Here is a 19,917-nt window from a genome sequence, read left to right as displayed (position 1 = left end):
GGTCCTCGTGCTTCCGGTGTGCCACACTCAACTATATCGACTTGCGCTCAGTGGCTGGCATATCCATGAGACTGTTGAATACATGGATTTGGGAGCCTTGATACAACGAATTCCTGGTTTCTGAGTGGCGTGTAGCACCGGTAGACAGTTAAGTCTCACAGACTCTGATGATATTCTTTCGTGGCCTCAAACAAGACAGTTGGTGTAGACATCCGATTTCAACTCTTTACCAAAACACAGTGATAACACCGTTCCGAAGATAACATGATATTCCTGGAATTACCACAATTTTCCGCGGCTTTAACATTCTCACGGTACGCTATTTTCTCATAACGACTAAGGAGTCTAGATATTTTAAAGCATACTCAGTTACATCACGATCATTTTCGAAGCATGCTTTATCCGCCTTTCAATTATATCCTTGTCGCTTATCCCTCGAAAATCGCGTTGTTTACCCTGCTTAAGAATATCAAGCGTAAACTGAGCTTGAATTCCGGATCAACCACCAGTATTCACGCATCACCATCTTGGACGAAAAGTGAAAGAGATGATATGGTGATGACCATGTCAGTCAACCATGTCAGTCAACAGCTGTCTGAGAGCAGAAGTGTGGTACGGAATTCGTATCCGTTTACAACCTCGCACCGTCGGCTGTCACATGAATGATGTCTCTACGCATCATTGGGAAGACCTAGCAACCAATTGTTCGAAAAAATGACTCGTTTGCACAAAAAGCAGATTCAAGCAATCTTATCAGCGAACAGGCAATTTTATGCATTTGAGTTCTTTACAATGGGGGGAAGGATGGACTAACAATAACCGAGCAAGGAACGTTTTCTAATCTCTTTGCCTGCTCAATTAAAGATCTACCACAGTTCTAATTTGGGTGACAAATATTTTTTCAATCTGTCAGCAAAGCAGCCCAATTGAGCACATCTTGAACATTCTAGTAGCCTCATGCACAATGTACCAACGTGTTCCTGCTTTTCTTGTAGCGCTGTAGCATAAAGTCAACTAACCGAACAGTCCGTTCTGGAGTAAAATTTGGCAATAATTATGTTTGGCTGGCGCTTGTGTAAACTACATTGCTTTTGTGACGACCTTGGGAAGACGAAAACAGTGCTCATGAACCGCGGCTGCTCAAACTAGAAATCATAGATTACAGATGAAGAACAAAATTAAAGTTTTCACTCAAACGTCAGTAACGTAAAGCCATGTTTTGAAAACTTTCTATTTTTTTTATCAATTTTACTTCTCGAGTGGATATTTGATGCAGTATTTTTTTTGGGGAGTTTTGAACATCATGGTTGGTTGAAGTATTGATCCTTTAGGAAGAACTTTCTGTTGTCCTCCAACAAGTTACTTCCTACCTGAAATAAATGCTGTTTTATAAACCGCTTAATTAGCTAATAGTCCAAAGTTATGGGAAAACTATGGTCGCTGAAGAAGCTGTCTTTGGGATGAGGCACGGATCTACGGAAATTCTCAGTGACAAGATTCTCCTTAGTTCTGTGCACTTTGTACCGTCGTTTACATTGTCGCAAATTCCTAACTTGCGCCATTTTCTGACAGGATGAAAGCTTTATGATGCAGTTTTACGACAGCCTCAATGCAAGTTGAGTGTAAATTGTCCGGCATAGTTCAATAAAATGTTGTAAACTATCAACAAATCCCAAAAATCCGTTAATATTTTGTCAATTCTTTATTTTCAGTTTATCTCGTCAAAAAACATGAAACCTGACTCTGTGGAAGAAGGACGTCCTCCTACTCAGCGACCACCTGTGGCATATCACCCGCCAAATAACGCACCAGATTCGAACCCTTTGCCTTCCTACCCACCACCCAATTACGCGCCTTCCGCGGGCTCTCACATTCCTCCGGTACCTTATCCTCCTGGCCCTGGACCTCAGGATCCGTATGGTCGTGGTCATGTCCCTCAAAGTTACCCACCACGTGAGACCTAATCTTGAATCAGTGTCGAAAAAATGCTAGAATGCTCTAGTGGTACTGAAATTATCCAAATGCTAACGATATTTCCGTCTGATAGTGCTCTATACGTGTGTCAAAAAGTTCTGGACACTCAGGCTTTAAAACAGGGTGTGAAAAGTAATACTGTAATTCACTCATTATAACTACCAGTTTACTCGTTTCCGCCTGTGTTTGTGACCAAGGTAATACCTAGTGGAGATTCCATCAAGGCAGTTTGACAAAAATAGTTTCTTGCGAAAGAGGAATTTCCCATGGGATGGGGTTTAAACGATAACAGTTATCCGGTAACCGACCGCAGCTGTTTTCTTCTTGGGGAGGGCTTCTACGTGTGTGAGATTTACAGAGGGGCAAATGTATACGGCAACTATCCATAACTGATTTGACCACAACTCGGTTATACTATCCTGTATGGAATTAAGTGGGTATGATTATCGGGTTACCCTAGCTGGAACTGGATTTCGCCGCCGAATGTTATACCGGTTAGCTATTGTGGTGAATGTTGAATGGTCGCTTGAATACAAAAAACCGATAAGAGAGACTACTGTGTACATATATGCATGCCTATATCTGCACACTGATTTTTATTTACACATAGGTTTTATTTATTTATTTGCTATCTAGCAAACGTGATACCACGGCCCGTGGTACCAAACTGTCCACCTGGTTTGGAATACCTCACACAAGTCAATCAGCTCTTGGTGAAGCAAAAGAAAGAACTGTTCGAAAGTGAGTCCGTTTAATTTGTGTAGCATGCTTCGTCGTCCCTTTGAACTGCATGCGAGCTAGCCTCGCAGATGGGAACTAAATTTTGAGTGTTGCTAGCTACTCGAAAAAATTACCCATTAATTACCGTGAAGTATCCACTTACTCTGTGTGAAGGTGGTGCACAGTTTAGATCAGAATGTATAGGTTCAGTTGCTTAGCATTCGATTGCCAGCCGCAAATATAAGGCGTTATATAAAACCACATTTCTACCTTTACATAGACCTCTTTAATCTGGATGTTATTAGACATTTTTTCCTATAAGTGAAGCTGACTTTTGCTGAAAAGACGAGAAGCACTGTGCAGTTGTTTTATCACCAGCAGTGCGCAAACCCCAAGCATTTCGAGCGAAGCGTGAGCTAATCACACTGCTGATCAGGCCCTCGCAGTCGAGCGGTAAACTATTCACACTACCAACTGGGAGATGGTGAGTTCCACGCTCTCCTAAAATTTTGAAAGTTCTGATTCACCTTGCGGTTGTCAGTGTCTGTACTCGATGTCAAAGTAGGCAACAAGCATTTCTTGCTGAAACCTTGATTTGCCTCTGTGTCGATGTATGCCGTGCCTTCAAAGCACTCATGCATGACTTCATTTCGGTCGCGCATCCCTTCGGTTAGGACAAGCCCAAATGTTATGCATTTCACTTTCAATAGCTCGTAGTATTTATGACGTGAGAATTGCACTCAGGTCCAAGACTGAAGGCGACTTACTGGAGTGGATTACATTAAACAGTCATCTTTGTACTACGCAGATGGTTGGTTTAATTAAGATCAATCCAGGTCGATGGGGTGACAGGTACTTACTTGCCGTATCATTATACGCTCCTACAGACCACAGTGCTAAGACAGATGGGTGGGTTTTATCGAGCTATGAAGCAACCATTTTAGTCAGCGAGAAGAATGAATTTGATAATCTTGTCGGGTAATGTGAATGCCCAATTTGGGGAAATAAATCCGGTGGAAGGACAGTTAAATGGTAGGTTTGGAGTCGATGCTTGACGTACGGATAATGGGGAATGACTGCTACAGCTGTCTACTGATCATCGTACGTTCCTAACCAGTACACACTTTCAACACAAACGCTCCCTTCGAGTTACTTGGAAGCCACCAATCGCTAGGCACTCGTGGACACAATTGGTCATCTGGCTATCAATTACCGATGAAAAGTCTCAATTAGTGATAGACGCTCCTTTTACGATACGCAACTTGGCTCTGATCATAACGTTGTGGGAGCCCGATTATCAATTTGCTTTCTACAAGCTTCCTGTCAGAGAAACAATGTAAGAAATAGACATTACGTAAATTCACTTACAAAATCGTTGTCTTGAACGATAGGCTGGGCACTTCAAAGAACAGCTCAGCCGATCTTCAACACTGCCGATGAAAGAACACAGCTGACCTGATTAGAACATCAACAGCAGCGCGCTGTCAAAAACAGAAGTACAACATGAGATACCAATCCTTCAACACGGTAAGGTATCTGGCCCGGGTAGTTTGTACCACACTCTTCAAAAAAGGTAATGAGGCCCTGGTGAACACTTACAGCCGTATTGCAGACGACTTGAAATGAAAACAGGATACCGGACATGGACCGTCATCAAAAAGGACGTAAGAATGTCAGGCATCTTCCTGGGATTCGACCCATCTAATCTGTTCTATGGCATTATTTTGTTCACACTGATCAGTTATCGGGGGATACAGATTAGTGAGAATCAAGCCGAAATTCCCATGTCCAAGGATGCATGGATCATATCCTTAACTTAAGACGAATTCTTGAGCAGCATCACTCATTCAAATGTCCCACGTTTGTAACTTTTTTTATCTGGAAGCTACTTTTGAACATCAGTTGCCAGAAACTCTGAGTGTGTTTTGCGATTATTGGTTCCCTTCTGAAACTTATCCCTTATGAGGTCACCGTATGCAAACATCTGTGGGCGTGTACAAATATACGCCAAGCTTTCGCCTGAATTCACTACGTCTGGTTGTACAAGGCGAGGCTTTCCACCTTAAATTTGCTATTGGTGCGCTGCCTGAAGTTTACTTCCCCGACTCTAAACAACTGGGCGGCTCCTGGGATGTTCGCACACAGATACCGGGCATGCTTTCTATATTCCCCTCTTTTGTCCAGATCCTTTAGTAATGAAGGCAATTTTAAATGAACAATAATCTTGCTGTACGGTTTGGCGTGTGATTCACACCTGCACAGTGCAATGGGCCTTTACAAGAGTTGGTAGAATCAAACCCAGACATCATGTTTGAAGACGAGCAAATCGACGTGGTAGATAGATGTTTTGCCTAAGCGTAGTATGGGACTGACTGGAGATATAATACTCCTCGATTCGGATAGGCTGGGGTAGCTTTTGCCAACTTCCAAAACCTGGCTCCCAAGTGACGTCAGTTTGTCAGTGGCCGAGTTTACACTGTGGTAGTGCAATCCATAATGCTTTATTGTTCAGAGACGTCACCTCTACGTGTGAAGAACATACAAAGGATGTCGGTGTTTGACCATCGCTTGAGTCTGGTGGGAGCATCGGGTCAGTAAAAATGCGGTACCACAGATGTTTTTTTGGACGGCTTACTCACACCCCATTGGTTATGCTATTCGAGGCATGCACTCCATAACGTCAATGAGTCATTTATCTCGCAGATCTATTTACGCTCACCCCTGTGCTGAGTGGAAGTAACCGAGAAGTCAGCGGTAACGGAGAATGGAAATATTAACCAGTAAACTGAGTCGGGTCGACATTTGCTGCCTCCTGGTAGGGGAACCCGGGACGCCATTTATCAATGGTTAATGACACAGGCATAAATGATCCAACCGAAAGTCAGTTACGTGCGTACATCAGAGCCATGACCCTTAACGCGTAGCTACATAATTCCCAAACTAACCGAACATCTCGTCGCCCCCAAAGCGTGCCTCTTTGTCCCATATTCTATCACTTCCCGATGATCGAAACTATGGTACCTAGAACCAATGTGCTCATGGTGTCTGGTTTTAAAGCTGACAAACTGAACTGACTGATGCCTGCATTCAGTACCTGGAAAAATGACAAATTAACCGATGGTTTCCAGGAGTCTTGAAAAATCTTGTGGTCCACACTTGGTAAAATAACTGTTAAATACTTGTCAGTTCCCATGGCTAGTTCTAGTGAGGAGCGTGCATTCCCACTGTGGAACACTTGACAGAAACGAAATCAGAAGTCCGCGCACGAAGAAGATAAGAACAAACAAAACTTTTGCCTTCCACTAAACGCCAGGTTATTCTTTTTCTTCTCAGAGTTTTATTTTCACATGAATAACCATTGAATGAGGACATGCTTCCGTGGCTGTGATGCCGATTTAAGGGTTTCATGTTGCGTTGAAAGTGGTAGTTATTCCGAAACCTGATGATCCAAAACATGAAAAACTTGATGCATGCGATCAACCGGGCGAAATAACTTTTACCATTCTTCAGTAAGTCCTAAAGCATAACCAGTCCGTATGAAAGATTCCTTTTACACTAGGGAAATCAACAAGCTGGGTAATCTACTAACTGTCACTGCGTATTCTACATCTCAAAATAATGCAGCATCTTCTTTCGGTAACTGAAACGAACAGCTTCTAGTAGTTGCTTTTCAGTGAATTCATATTTTCCTCTTATGTATCGTCTTTCAGTAATCACAGATATCGAAGTGGCGAACCGTTACGTTATATTAAATACAATGGGGCAGACTGTGTACAATTGTAATGAAGGTAAGTCCGCTCGAACGCTTTTTTGTAGTTTTTATCCTTTTCTGCTATACTTCTCAAGATAAGCAGTGAGGGGTGGTTTTATGAAATGTGTTTAACTCTTTTGCTCCAGTTGCTGACGAGTGAAATTGCTTTGCAAACAGACATGTAAAGACGATGATTTTTCTCCGTCACTGAGATTCATGAGATAATTTTATTGACAAAATGAGTTGTCAGGCGCATAGTGATTATGAACGTTGCAGCCAACACAACTATCTTCAAAAGAAATATAGAAATAATAAATTTCAATGAAGGGGGTTGATCTGAGAGGTGCTTCTGTACAAGCTGTCTGATAAGTGTACGAGCAACGAAAACGATTTTTCGCTTGATCCCGTGAAATGTTTTGGCAGGAGTTATTTTTTGGTTTCTAAACCATTTTTCCACTCGGCTTCTCTGAAATGTCTAAGCGTAAGTAGAGATTACTGAGATGTCCTGAGTTATCCTTGTAAGATTTAGTTCGGGTGGTTGTCTCTTAGTTAACCTTTGGAGAATTCGAAATGGTCAATCAGAGCACACTTTGGACAACTCTTGCAGGCTCGTTCTTGCGGTCAATTTAACGAATTTTCGCTTGATGGTGAGTTAAATGAGGTTGTACAAATTCACCTACAGACTAGTCCACCTCTGGTTGATGTTCGTGGTAGATGTCCTCCATGTAACTAGACAATACACCAGTTCGATAATAGAATGAAGAGAGTTTGGAAATTTCCCAGAAACTAGCAATCTCCATCCAAGTCTCCATCCATCTCCATCTCATAGACTAAGACACACTGTATGGTTACATCCGTTTATTGGAAGCCATCAAAATTGTTAATTCACTCGGCTGGTAGAACAAAGCTCGCGGGTACGAACGGTAGATCAACAGTATGACTAGAGGAGTTCTCACTCAAGGAGCTAATTAACACGCGACCGGCGGAAACAGGCAAAGTCCTGTTGCTAGCCCTCTGCCAGCATTAAGCCTAAAGGCGCGGCAATGGGCTTTTGCTCCAGTTGTATGTGCACTAGTTAAATACCGGCGTCATCTGTCAGTTCGGCGCAAACCCTACCATCGTTGTTTGTCATCAGAGCCACGTTAGAGGACTTAAGTTACTTTATTTATCCTATGTCACCTATCTAAGAAGGACTCAGAAGATTATTTGGGTGCCAGTTGTTTTGGTACTTTGCCTAATAAAACCTCTGTAGTAAAACCTCGAAATTTCCTTCAAACCTTACAAGTTTACCTCTACCTATAAATGTATTTCGGAATCTGGTCGGAAGGTCTGCTCTCAGATAATGCATTTGGAACTCATGAGTGTTTTTCAAAGGTAATACTTATACCTAGCAAATGACTTCTGCCTTCTCCTCTGAAGTCTCGTAGCAATTACTTAAGTTCGCTTTGCATGCCAGCATGATTTGTGTGACACTAACTGAGATTGAGTTACTGCGACAGTTCGCGATTCTGCAAGGACTTCCGGAGTAAATTTACAAAAGCTAGCTTGAAGTTATTGCACTTCTTGTCGATTGAGAACACTACTCGTGCCACATCAAACATGTGACCCGTAGTTAAATTTCGGTATTCCATGTGGTTGAAATATTAATTTAATTTCAAGGTGCAACCCTTTATCCAACTTATTTCTATCAACACAGAATCCAATTTCTGCAGTCGGCAGTGTTGTAAGAGTCAACGTCCATACACAATGCATGTGCATGACAATTCAGGTACGGAAGTGATCCGCATCAAACGACCGTATAAATATGCGTGCTGCGGACAGTGCTTCAGGTAAGTCAGACGAGTATTTTCCTTGTAGATTCAAAATCGCCAGTGACAGCCAAAGGAAAATTTGCACGTTCTTCTTAGATTATTTTCAAAATAACATCATTCACAGATTCACTGTTCGGTTGGTCTGGATCTTTCGTATTTGATACTGCTGATTTTCAAATGCTCCTTCACAAAGCCTTCACAAAGCCACTGCTCAACAGCTCAAACTTTTAGTGCGAAAACTCATTGCATCTAATGAAGTCACAGTAAAAACCTTCTGGGATTAGCTTTATTATGAGTTGTCCGTCAAGCTTGGCAGTTTGTTTTTATCTACGTAATCATTTGTGACATCAGTGCGTCGTTTTATGGACACTTCGTTCATCTTCTTCCGAAGGGCATCCAGACCTTCTGCAATGATTGGTCTAGGACGTTTTACGCAAATCTTTTCTGTCTCAGCGGTGCAGGAAATTCAACAGAATTGCTGTTGTTGATCACTCCCAAATGGGCAAAGCGGTTACAGAATGGGGTTATGAACTGTTTTGAGACCCTGTGCCCTTTGGCTTGGTTTCTTACTAGATTGTTTTTCATTAAAATCGTCATTGTGGAGCATGTAACAGATTGTCACACAACACGGTCGAGACGACCACATTAAACTGGTAACTCTATTCATCAACACTAAGCAATAAGCACAGACTGCCTAGTCAAAATTCGTCTTGAAATCTTCTTAGTTTTATTTTGATGGAGCTTAAACTTTCGCAAATTTCAGTTCGTTTGTTGAAAAAGATTAATTTGCTACGAAGCAGTTTCGCTGTAATCGCGACAAAACACAAGGTCTGTCACTATGTAGAAAGATGAGGTTCTCAAAGAATAGCCTTTCAAGAATGTCGCACATGCTCACAGGTTTTGATGAAAAACAATGGTTCAACCTGTTCATCGAAAATCAGTTGGAAAATTAGAAACCTTGAGTGATCTACTGGTTTTTACTTTAATTCAAATACGAAAAATGACCTGTAAGCAATGAAACTCGCTCTCTGGAGGAGATCGTTGGTATTCGTCCCTCCATCTATCTTGAGACTTGACGAAACCTATGAGTAAATCGATCACAAAGTCAAAAGTTGACAGACAGCGTTAGCACCTACTCTTTCATGATTCTTTCCAAAACTACATAAGAATACACATTTTGTGTGAGTGTATGGATCGATCTGTTTTGTTTATGCATTGCAAATAAGAAACACAAGAGTCTACCCAATATTATGAAGTTGTTCAAGATCTTGTTCCTTTCTGTGTGCCAGAAACAAACTGTTACATAAATGAGTGTTATTAGTTACCACAATTAGGTATTCTTGAGGCAAGTGTTAGCTTTATATTTTAATCTGCCTGAAGCTGCGTGGTGTTTTATTCTGACCGAAAATCCGTAATCTGTCACAGTACCATCAAAATTGGCTCTTGATTCGGCAGCATCAGCGTCTACATCTGTGCCTTAGGAAGTTCACCAGTTTGTTTATGGCATGTTTAAGAAAAGCAAAGTCTTAGATAATCTTAAACGTCTTGTGTTTCATCCCTACATTTGTAGGGCTACTCGTCGAGTACGAACGGTTTCTTGTCAGAAATTAAATTGCACCTACTTCACCTGTTTTTCTGCTCTAGTTGCGTCGAATGTTGCCAGGACGAGTTGACAATCGAGGCCCCAGTTGGACAAATTGTTGGTTATGTGAAGCAGATACAAGACGGTTGCAGTATTCGATACGTGGTCAAGGATGCTTCTGAAAATGTGGTATTACGCATTCACGGCCCTTCCTACTGTCACTGTGCTTGTTTTGGAGAAGATATCAATTTCATGGTCAGTGTGACCTTAGTCTAGTATAGTTTTTGTGGATTGTAACAACAAGTGACTAGTATGCATCGTGTCTGTCGCCCACTTCTTTCACATCATGAGTCCTCCCTACCAAATAAAAGCCTGCAACCTCACATTATTAGGGTTTTTGTATTCCGCGCATCCTCCCTGCTGGCATATAACGTTGGTGATTCGGACCTACGAAAATCTGTAACATTAACCGGTTGAACGACAGCTATCAGTCAAAGGAGTAACGACATCTTCATTTATCAAGCTACTTGTGTATTAGCGAAGAACTTTTGGGGTACTTGCCAGTAATCAAACATTACTTGGACTGACCAAATTTGGTGTACTGTGTCCCGGTATATTTCATTAATTTGTATGGTGAACGTTTGTATTTCTCAGCTTCTTTATTCATTCTGCGCTGAGGCCGAGTTAACACCGAAAGATCTAGTGCTTTAACTGCAAGTTCGTTCTATTCTCATCTGAGCAAATGACTGGATTGCCATGATAATCGCTGCTTGCAGTTCACATGATCATCGGCCTTTTTCAACTGTTTTTAATACTCTTCCATTGATGGGTAAGCTAATTCGTTGTTGATACTCATTGTCACCCTAATGAAAGAATGCAAGCAGCTCACTTCCTCATCGCGATCTTATTTAATCACATAACATTGCCATGCAAACTATACTCCAATCCAAACTATAAGCCAATCCCAAGTAGTGATATTCCTATGGATTTTGAATAGTACATTCTTGTTAGTGGCCTTTAATGTGTTCCCTCTCTATCCATCATTCAACTAGATAATGTCAGCTGACGGTAACACAGAAATCGGTAGGATAACCAAACAGTGGTCAAACGTTATTCAGGAAATGTTTACAGATGCCGACAATTTCGGTATTGCTTTCCCAATGGATTTGGATGTTCGGGTCAAAGCAACCCTTGTCGGGGCTGTATTTTTAATCGTGAGTAGCGATATATTCTTGTTGCATATATCCGTTTTATTAAGTTCTGGGTTCAGCGATATTTCATTCACCGGTGAGAGAGATGATCAGTTATGATCCGGATGTTGTAGAAGTCAGTCACCAGCAAACTTCTCCTTTTTCATTCATATTTTCAGAGTGACATTAAACCATTGTACTGTCGCTCCTCTTTAACTCATTCGCTGATGTGTGCCGACCAGATTCATTCTCAGGCTGACTAACCTAAAAATATTGCTCTTATCCAAACGTAGCAGTCTTTCCCATGTATTTATTAAGCCTTTGCCCCAACCTATAGCTTCTTAATGTGAATGTAGGTCCTGATCATCTGACCATAATTCATTCCTATGTCTCGGTAGGCGAATAACTAACATCCATTGAATGCGGGGGACAAAGGGCCTCACGTGATCGCTGGAACAAAAACATTCATTGACAAATGGATTCGGATCATACGTTCATATTAAGCTTTCAGTCCAAATTATTCTGTAGTGAAGCAATCATTGCACTAAACCTGATGAAGCAATCTATTTCTTCAGTAACCTTGACTACGTAGTGCATAAATATGGTTATATTAGCTTAGGTTCAATTTTTCCGGACCCAAAGAGCTGGCTGTTAGAGAGAACCCAACTATTTAAGAACAATGAGCTGCCACCGGAAGGATTATTAATGCAGGTGGCACTAATTCCCAGTGATTCCTTTAAGTGATGTTCGGGGGAGAGATAAAATTTGTGATCATAGAGGTGACGCAACTTAGCAAATCAACTCGCAACTCACTGCATAAGGGATTCTGGCTTTATTTTTCAAACCTTGTTTTATACTTATATCATTTTGGCAGGATTTAATGTTTTTTGAAAATAATCAAAACCGACGCTAAAGTGAGTGAGAATCTGACTTCGGTTGAATTATCGGTTCAGAAATGTGACTCAAATCGTTACTTTACGTGATTTTCCTTCTGCGGTTTTGCTGTTGGTCACACAGCGCCATACGGAATCATCGGTAGCGTAACTCCATCCGGCCTTCTTCTTTGAAACGGCGCATCTGTCTGATATCATAAAGTGTGGTACTTGATCAGGTGGCTGTTGATCAACCAACCAGTAAACCCGAGCTACCAATATTCCAACCCGTTATCATCATAAAGTCTTTTAATCCTGTTCATAATTTCTTGTGACAGGGACGGTGTTACAACTTTTGTTGCTATTAAAGCTTAGGGACTATGCAGGGTGTTGCAATACAACCCATTAACTTTGTTGACACATTTTGTGTCTACATGAGGTCTGTTGATTGACGGACAAAACTGAAATCACTCTATATACTTTCATTTTATGTTGTAAACTGGAAATTACCAGTACAATTCTGAACGAATTCCCGCCTCTACCATTATTAGTGTGAGGCTTCTGTTCTTAGCAAGCGGCTCATTAGTGAGTAAACCCGGCTTTCGATCGTAAAGAGCTGCTTCTTTGAGGGGAAACGCGAACATAGAACTAGTTTTCATGCAAGTATTGCTGGCCTATCCCACGCGATACAGCCAATTTAATTCTAGTGCCAAAAATATCCGTTTATAATCCAGTGGACAAAACTGTGATGAGCCAGGAGGTTAGGTGCATAACTATGTTGATAAGCAAGCATTCCCGGCAGTTCAGTAATTGAAGTACCCATCGGTTGGGGTCAAGTCGGTGGTCAGAGTCCATTCGCAGATGTGGGCTTAGATTTTTCATTTCCAGGCCTTATAGATTTCTCAATCCCACACGACTAAACTTTGACGGATGAAATAACAGTGGAACGGTTTTTCAGATATCGATATCGAACAGTGCTTACTTCACTTAACCATGTAGCTGAGATGCAAAGCCGTCTATACAAGAAGTTTCTTAGTTGATTCTTTACCTACTTTGTGAGAATAAACAAGGCTGGATGTTGGGCCCGACAGAACAGGATCCAAGTAGTCAATTAGACGATGAACCGTTTTCTATGCTTTTGCAAAGCCTTCACGCAGTAGATAAAGTAGCAGTGTTATCACAGCGTCCGGAGTGGGTCAAGCTGTCCTTGTTCCTGTCACATATTGACCAGGAGTAATTGTTTGTGGTAGGTGCGTAAGGTATGTGGCGTAATCTGTCTCATTGTTGTCAATAGCTGATCCAACTGATTTTGACTTGATGGAAGTCTAACTTGTCGGATTGGTAGATGACAAAAATAACAGGAATTTCCTAAATCTCTCGTTCATAGCACCCCTCAATGACAGGCTTAGCTTAATTTCAGTCAAGTATTCAATTCTCGCTTACTTATCCTAAAAATGGGTATTCTGTTCTTCACCTGACTTTAATCTGATGTTCAAATTTAACCGAGACCGAAAGCAGTTCGGGAGATGGACATGCTTGATGTGCCTCGAGTAGGGCGAAAGAGGCAGCGTCGACACCATAAATGGTACCATATAAAAGGAAGATGTCTTATCCAACAAGAAGTGCATGCGGACAGTATGCCAACAGTAACTTGTTCATTCGTGCAGTGTGGTAAGAACAGCAACCGGTGAACTTTGCCTGATCGCTCCAATAAAGGCCCATTGTGATCAGGACCCTCCCAGGTTTCCACGTGGCTTTCTATGCTTTAAGCTTCTCAATTTTCACGGCTAACTTGTCCCACTGAAACCGCTCATTGACAGGTATTAAGGCGGCCGATAATATTTGGTTTTCTTCGAAGCCTTTGAATCAGAAGACCTAGTGCACCTGAATCATTTTGCAAGTCGAAATGAAGGAGTGATCATGCACATTCTAACACTATAACTTCAAGTGAAGCAGTCACAGCTTGAACTGTGGTTCACAAAATTCAAACTGGAGCCCATAGGTCTACAAATGTGGTTTAGGCAAATTTGGTTGCAGGTGTACTCAAGGAATTTTACCGAGCTGCATATATTATCAGTTGTTCTGATTGATTTTACTCGTTGATAGTGAATGATACATAATGAACTTTAGATCATTATCCAATCCCCAAAAGGTAAAAAAGGCAGGGGGCTTACAATATATTAAATTGTGTAGCACAAATAGAAGATCTTAGCGTGTGTTTTAGTCCGGAGAATGAGTACCGTCTAGAGCGTGCATGTTCGCTGCTAGCGTTGCTGTACCACAACTGAGCAAAACAAAACCAGGGCCAAGGTTACAGATCATAATCAGGGTGGTGACTGATATGACCAGAGGAATAATGATCGCTGTATATTGTAAGATACAAAATACAATGGTTTTTGAAGAGTGGTATGGAATGTCATCATTTGTTGGAGTATGGGACAGTCCGTGAATCTGTATGGTGCAGGCTATAGACGTCAACTCGTAGGTTTAGGACTAATGCGAATTGCTAGCTGCTTCATTGTTTTGGAGACCGGTAGTAAGAAACAACGATATGTTTATTTACAGCTGTGATGTACAAGTCGTTTTTTCCGCATGCGCCCATAGTGGTAATCTTGTTATGTTTTCTCGAAGGACTGCTGCTTGCTTTCCTTTTGTTAAGAGGAAATAGCATGTAAACTACAGAGTCGGGATCAAACCCATTTCAGTAACCCGTACCGTCACGAATGACACCTTTTTTGGTGTTCGGGTCCGAATCAACTTGGGGCTAGCATGGGGTAGAAAGCGGCCCCTCCGACAGAGCTCTCCATCATTCAGTTGTTCCCTGCATTGGCCGACGGATGCCTATAACCTCATTTCACAGGAATTACACGGTGACCATGTAACCTGGAGTTTCTAGCAATTATCACTAGCCATTTGAGTAACCGGCCACATAAGTGGAATACATCATCATTTCTAACGCAGCATGTCAAACAGGTTTACGCTTAATCGGTAAGTCAAGGTAAGAGCCTTCGAAATTCTACAGGAAAGCGAAAGCTTCCCAATTTGTGGTTGATGACCAACTATTTCTTTTAGAGTGAACTGATGGATGGTTTCTTGGACTGAGTTTGACCACGATTGACTAAAGAATGTTTCTTCAGCAGCTACTCTATGATTTTGCAAATCGCTAAGCAGGAAAGCAAATCCGTCTATTTTATTGTCATACTTGCAGCTAAGATGATGCTTCATGCAGAGTCACCAGATCCTTGCTTGAGTTTTAAAACATCTTAGGTATTAGGACAACATGAAACTCAAAGGAGTTACGGGAAGAACAGTGGAATCCACGACACACTTTACGAGAACAGATAGTGCACTTGTAATTCTCAAGACACCATGCACATAATAATATTGTTATACAGGTCGAAAGTTTTGTTGAAAGTTCATCTTATCGGCTTAATTTGCTAACTTTATATATTCCTTTCTGTTGAATATAAGCAGAGCTACCTTATACGCATAAGTGTTCTCATTAAATGCTGACCATGAGCATTGATCAAATAGTGTAAAAAAAGTAGGTTAGATGACCATTGGGTTATTTTCTTCCAAAATCTTGAGGAATCAGCTGACTTTCTTGAATTTTGAAATTTTATTTCGATGAATTGGTGAAAAGTTTGCCTATTATTCCGTTTTTTACAAAGGAAGTTATGTTGCCTTGTGGTTGTTTCAGGATGAGATGGGAGCCCAGTGCATTCATGTCATGAACAAAAACTTCTGTGGAATTTACAATTTCCTTTTGGGTAAATGCATACCCGGGAGGATGTATTAGGGAATGATAGAGGGGAGAATATTCCTGTCTGCCAAAATAGACGTGATGCTGCACAAGGTATAGCGGATTTGGATCGAAGATTAAGGTAAATGCCACTAAAATATGAATAAGTATTCGGCTACCTCATCTAGACTACAACATTTGAAGGTAGGAGCACTTTGTCCATGAAGTTGACCCATTTAGTTTAATGAACGTCATCCCAGATTCACCGCTGATTCGTTAGTTTGAGGTCGCGCTAACCCCAAATATTCTTTCAGTTGAATTTTCCAAAATGGAGAACCGGAACTTGTTTCTTCTGGGTTGAATGAAAATACGTGGGATTATAGTGGAATGAAAATCTTCAGCTCCAACATTTGGACCATTTGGGGCAACTCGAAGGAAATAGGGATAAAGCTTTGGCGTAAACGTCAAATCTACTGTCGTTTAGCGTCCCAGTGCAACAATGAGCTAGCTCCATATGGGAAACAAATCATTGAACTAGATGTAGAAATACTTGAAGATAGGACAACTGCGTCAAATAGGAGTACGTGGAGATCTTCGCGATGGATTCTACCAAGTAGTTGGTTGAAAGAAGCTGGAACTGCAAACATCTTATTTGTGTTCACACAATTTTGTCAATGGTAAGCTTGGAAAGAACGGACCGTAAGGGGTGAGTAGGGCTAAATTACCGTGAGATTTGCGCATTCGAAGGCTAAAACTTTCAGTTTGTTCACGAATTTCGTCCTAGGGTCATCTTCGGTGTTACTGGATACAATGTCCGTTGCATCAAGCAAACAATATCCATCGAGGCAAGGCCGCTATGATATTGGAATGGAATGTGTGTCAAGACAAATGGTATTAGATGGCACAGCCGTTAGAGATCGACTGCACTCGAGAGCTGTAACCTTGGAATTGAAATGTACCCGAATGTGGCTATCAGAATGGAGCTCATTTCCTGTTATTTTACGAATCTACTGTACAGCATTATAAAGAGTTGCTGAACTTAAAATGAGGAAAAGAATAGCTGAACTTAATGTGCCACCATCAATTACTACAACATACTTTGCGTCGGTCTGTCGAGTGAGCAGAGAGGTTAAGATTCAGCGTTCTTCCTAAAGTCTTCTAGTTTAAGTACTATTCCAATCCTTATATAACTTGAAGTTTTCATGTCAGATACACAACAAAACACTTAAACGGTGACCAGCATCTTACGTTTACTTAGCCCGCAAATAGCTTGGGACGAAGCTCATTTGTCTCTCTGCTACAATTACGTGAAATTACCGTGCACACTCTCTGCCATCCATACTTTTTTGGTCACTGAACCGAAGTAAATAAAGGGACATAATGTCATCAATTTTCAACTGTCCACCCCCTGGGTGTCTTCCCGAAGTAACCTGGATACCGAATATGTGATAGTAATCCCTGCGTTGTGCACATGGATTCACTTTATTTGTGAACCAGCTTCTGGGTGACACATCGTAGTGACCCATTTACCTAAGTTACAGGCGAGTACGACTGCCTATCATATGCATCAAAATTTGGAGACGGAAAGGCGTGGTGCGCCGGGTGATGAATAAACGTGCGCGTTCAGGCAAAGCGCCAAGCACTTTTCTCATATCACCGTATATATTCGGTTTGTTAGGTGCACATTTAAGACAGTGACTGGTGTTCGCGAACAGAATATCAGGTTTTCTGTCTACCCATGTCAGCTATTTAACACGCGGGCATTCCGCAGAACTGTGAGGTCAGAACAGCTTGACAAGCACTCTCTTCATTTTTGAAGCCACCCATTTCATTATCCTTTATTTTTCAAGGGTTTGACAGTTTTGTTGGGGAGGAAAGCAGTACAATAGAAACCTAAGGTATTTCAGTTTTTCAACTCATGTTTTACACCGCATTCCACAGAATATTAGCAAACCCTTTTACATTTATTTTACGCATCTTCTGCCTTTTCGTTTACAGGACTTCATGTTTTTCGAATCTAATGAATCTCAGCGATGAAACAATTGCGGCTGTGACTCACCTACCTATCAAAACTGCTTCGATCGTCTGCTTCATCAGTTTCATTTCACCATCAGCGTCGTCACTGTCCTGTTCAGATGAGCAATACACACCAGAAGCCAAGTTTTCTGGATTTAACCTGAAGTTCAACAGTTCCTTTTCCTTTGTTTGAATGAGCTCTTTTTGAAGCACTTTTTTGTGCTCAATTCACGAGGAACATATTTTAGTGTTTTTGTATTCTTAGTGTTTTTGGTGCACCACCGACAGTTCGGAACAAAGCTTTATATCTCTCAGTGGACTAAAGACGTATTGCTTTTAAAATGCTAAACAGTAATCGCAGTTTATTTTAACTAGTTGAATCCTTCACTGTGGGCACGATTTGGCTCCCAATTTGACGCATAAATCAAAACTCCAAGATTTTTCTGGTTACTCGTTTCTCTAAGATAAATTGCGCCATTATTTCATTTGCCTTTCGAATTGTCTAAATTTTTCTCATCAGTAGGAGAATTGCAATGAATACAACATCGAGGAAATACTCTCTAGAGAAAAGATCCAAGTGAGGCTGAAAAATCGTGTGAAGATTTGTATTGCAAGTGTTTTATCTTTAATTTGGTCTTTTTGAATCTTGTTGGTGTATTTTGGTTTGAATTGTAAATGATACTCCTGAGGTGATATTATCCACACCAGTTCATGGGATATACATTCTGGGCTGTTAACTATGCTGACCTACAAGGGTGCTGAGAACAACGTTATGGAAATAGTAATAACGTGGTAAGTATAAGCAATAGTGTCTGTGTCGCAATGGTATATGGAGACCAGGACGCTTTTATCATAGGCGTTACGTAGACATTCGTCACCTTTCTCTCGATCACTCAGGATGGTGCGAGTCGCATGCGGATTGACGTGAGCTCCACTGAGCAGATTTTGACAACACAGTTGGTGATCACCCCGAAATATGAAGGCCTGATATACTTCTCCACAAAGCACATTGTTTAAGTGTAAGCACACCAGAAGTGCGGATAAATTTCTAAGCATTTTACAACCACACATCAACCCTGTTAGACCGGACGCGGCCTCACAGGGAACTGAGACCGGATGGCTATTTTCACTTGAGTGAACCCACAGCTCCATATTGGACTGCTTCTTTGACACTGAGTGTAGATCAATACATCTGAATGAGGAACTACGGGATATTTTAACGCTGTATCCTATTAAATCATTTAGCGGAAGATTTGAGTAGTCTCACTTGTTCTTGAGGATGAAGAGGATGAAACCACATTCCGTGAGAGATTCCTAGTTTCAAATTAGAAAACGGCTAAAGATTCAAAGTCTCTACAGTGGTGATTAGAAGCCTCGCCTTACTTCATATTGGAATCGCGTGACATTTAATTTAGTCATCTTGCAAAATAATTGCGGATGGTTAACAGTATGGTCTTCGCGTTTTAGTAGAACCAGTGGAATGAAATGTGACCTTGACCATATTGATGTTGGCAGGAACACATATGCACCCACAACATAGGGAATAATGGTGGGTCCTACCTACGCATGTAGCTCACCTTAAGTGCTGATAAACAAGCTGTTGAACACAGAATGTCGGCACTTAATTTGACGGATCACTAAGGTAGTTTTCCTTATCACTTTGGTACACGCAAACACACTCTATATTGCATTTTCATATCCTGTCACAAGTTTAAATGTAGGACAATGAACACGCAGGTATTGACACCGGTAGGCATCCTTTAATGAAGAGTAGAGTTCAACTCTGGTGATTTGTGTACTGTTCCGGTGTAAATAAATTACAGAACACTATTGCCTGGGAGACAAAGTACCTCTCAATCTAACAGTCTGCCACTCACTTTTCTTAATTCATCCACCAAGCTCTGATGCAAAACGCCTGGTCATCTACTATACAAAACCATTCCCTTTCAGTGGTGTATGTGTGGACTTGCAGTTCCACCGTACGCCTGCATAGAACCATATATATACATAGTGCTTGAAAAGTGAAAAAAGATTATTTTTCATAAGGGAAAACATTCACAAGGCCTCTGAGAATTCTCCGAATTTCAGCTGAGTCCCCCATTAAAACCAAATCGATTCGCAAATGAGGGCATTTTAAAGAGATTAATTTCTAGAGCAGAACGCGGAATGAGGGAACCCTAGTTTGCTGACATTGTCTATGGATTGCTTATGAACTTTAGAGGATGCAAAACCGATTTTTGCTGTGCATTTTAGTAGATG

The 19,917-nt window shown here is 41.2% G+C and overlaps 1 protein-coding gene across 1 annotated transcript; it reads left to right on the top strand.

Moving 5' to 3' along the window:
- Positions 1 to 1,730: 1,730 nt before the first annotated feature.
- On the top strand, positions 1,731 to 1,964 carry T265_00772 (hypothetical protein; the record flags this gene model as incomplete). The annotated part of the gene is made up of 1 exon (XM_009164644.1): positions 1,731 to 1,964. One exon carries the CDS (start codon positions 1,731 to 1,733, stop codon positions 1,962 to 1,964), a length of 234 nt encoding a protein of 77 aa, XP_009162908.1.
- Between the last annotated feature and the right edge of the window lie 17,953 nt (positions 1,965 to 19,917).

Source organism: Opisthorchis viverrini, assembly GCF_000715545.1.
Source record: "Opisthorchis viverrini unplaced genomic scaffold opera_v5_8, whole genome shotgun sequence".
Lineage (NCBI taxonomy): Eukaryota > Metazoa > Platyhelminthes > Trematoda > Opisthorchiida > Opisthorchiidae > Opisthorchis > Opisthorchis viverrini.
The sequence above is the reverse complement of the archived record's forward strand: the minus strand, read 5'-3'. Positions and strand labels throughout refer to the sequence as shown.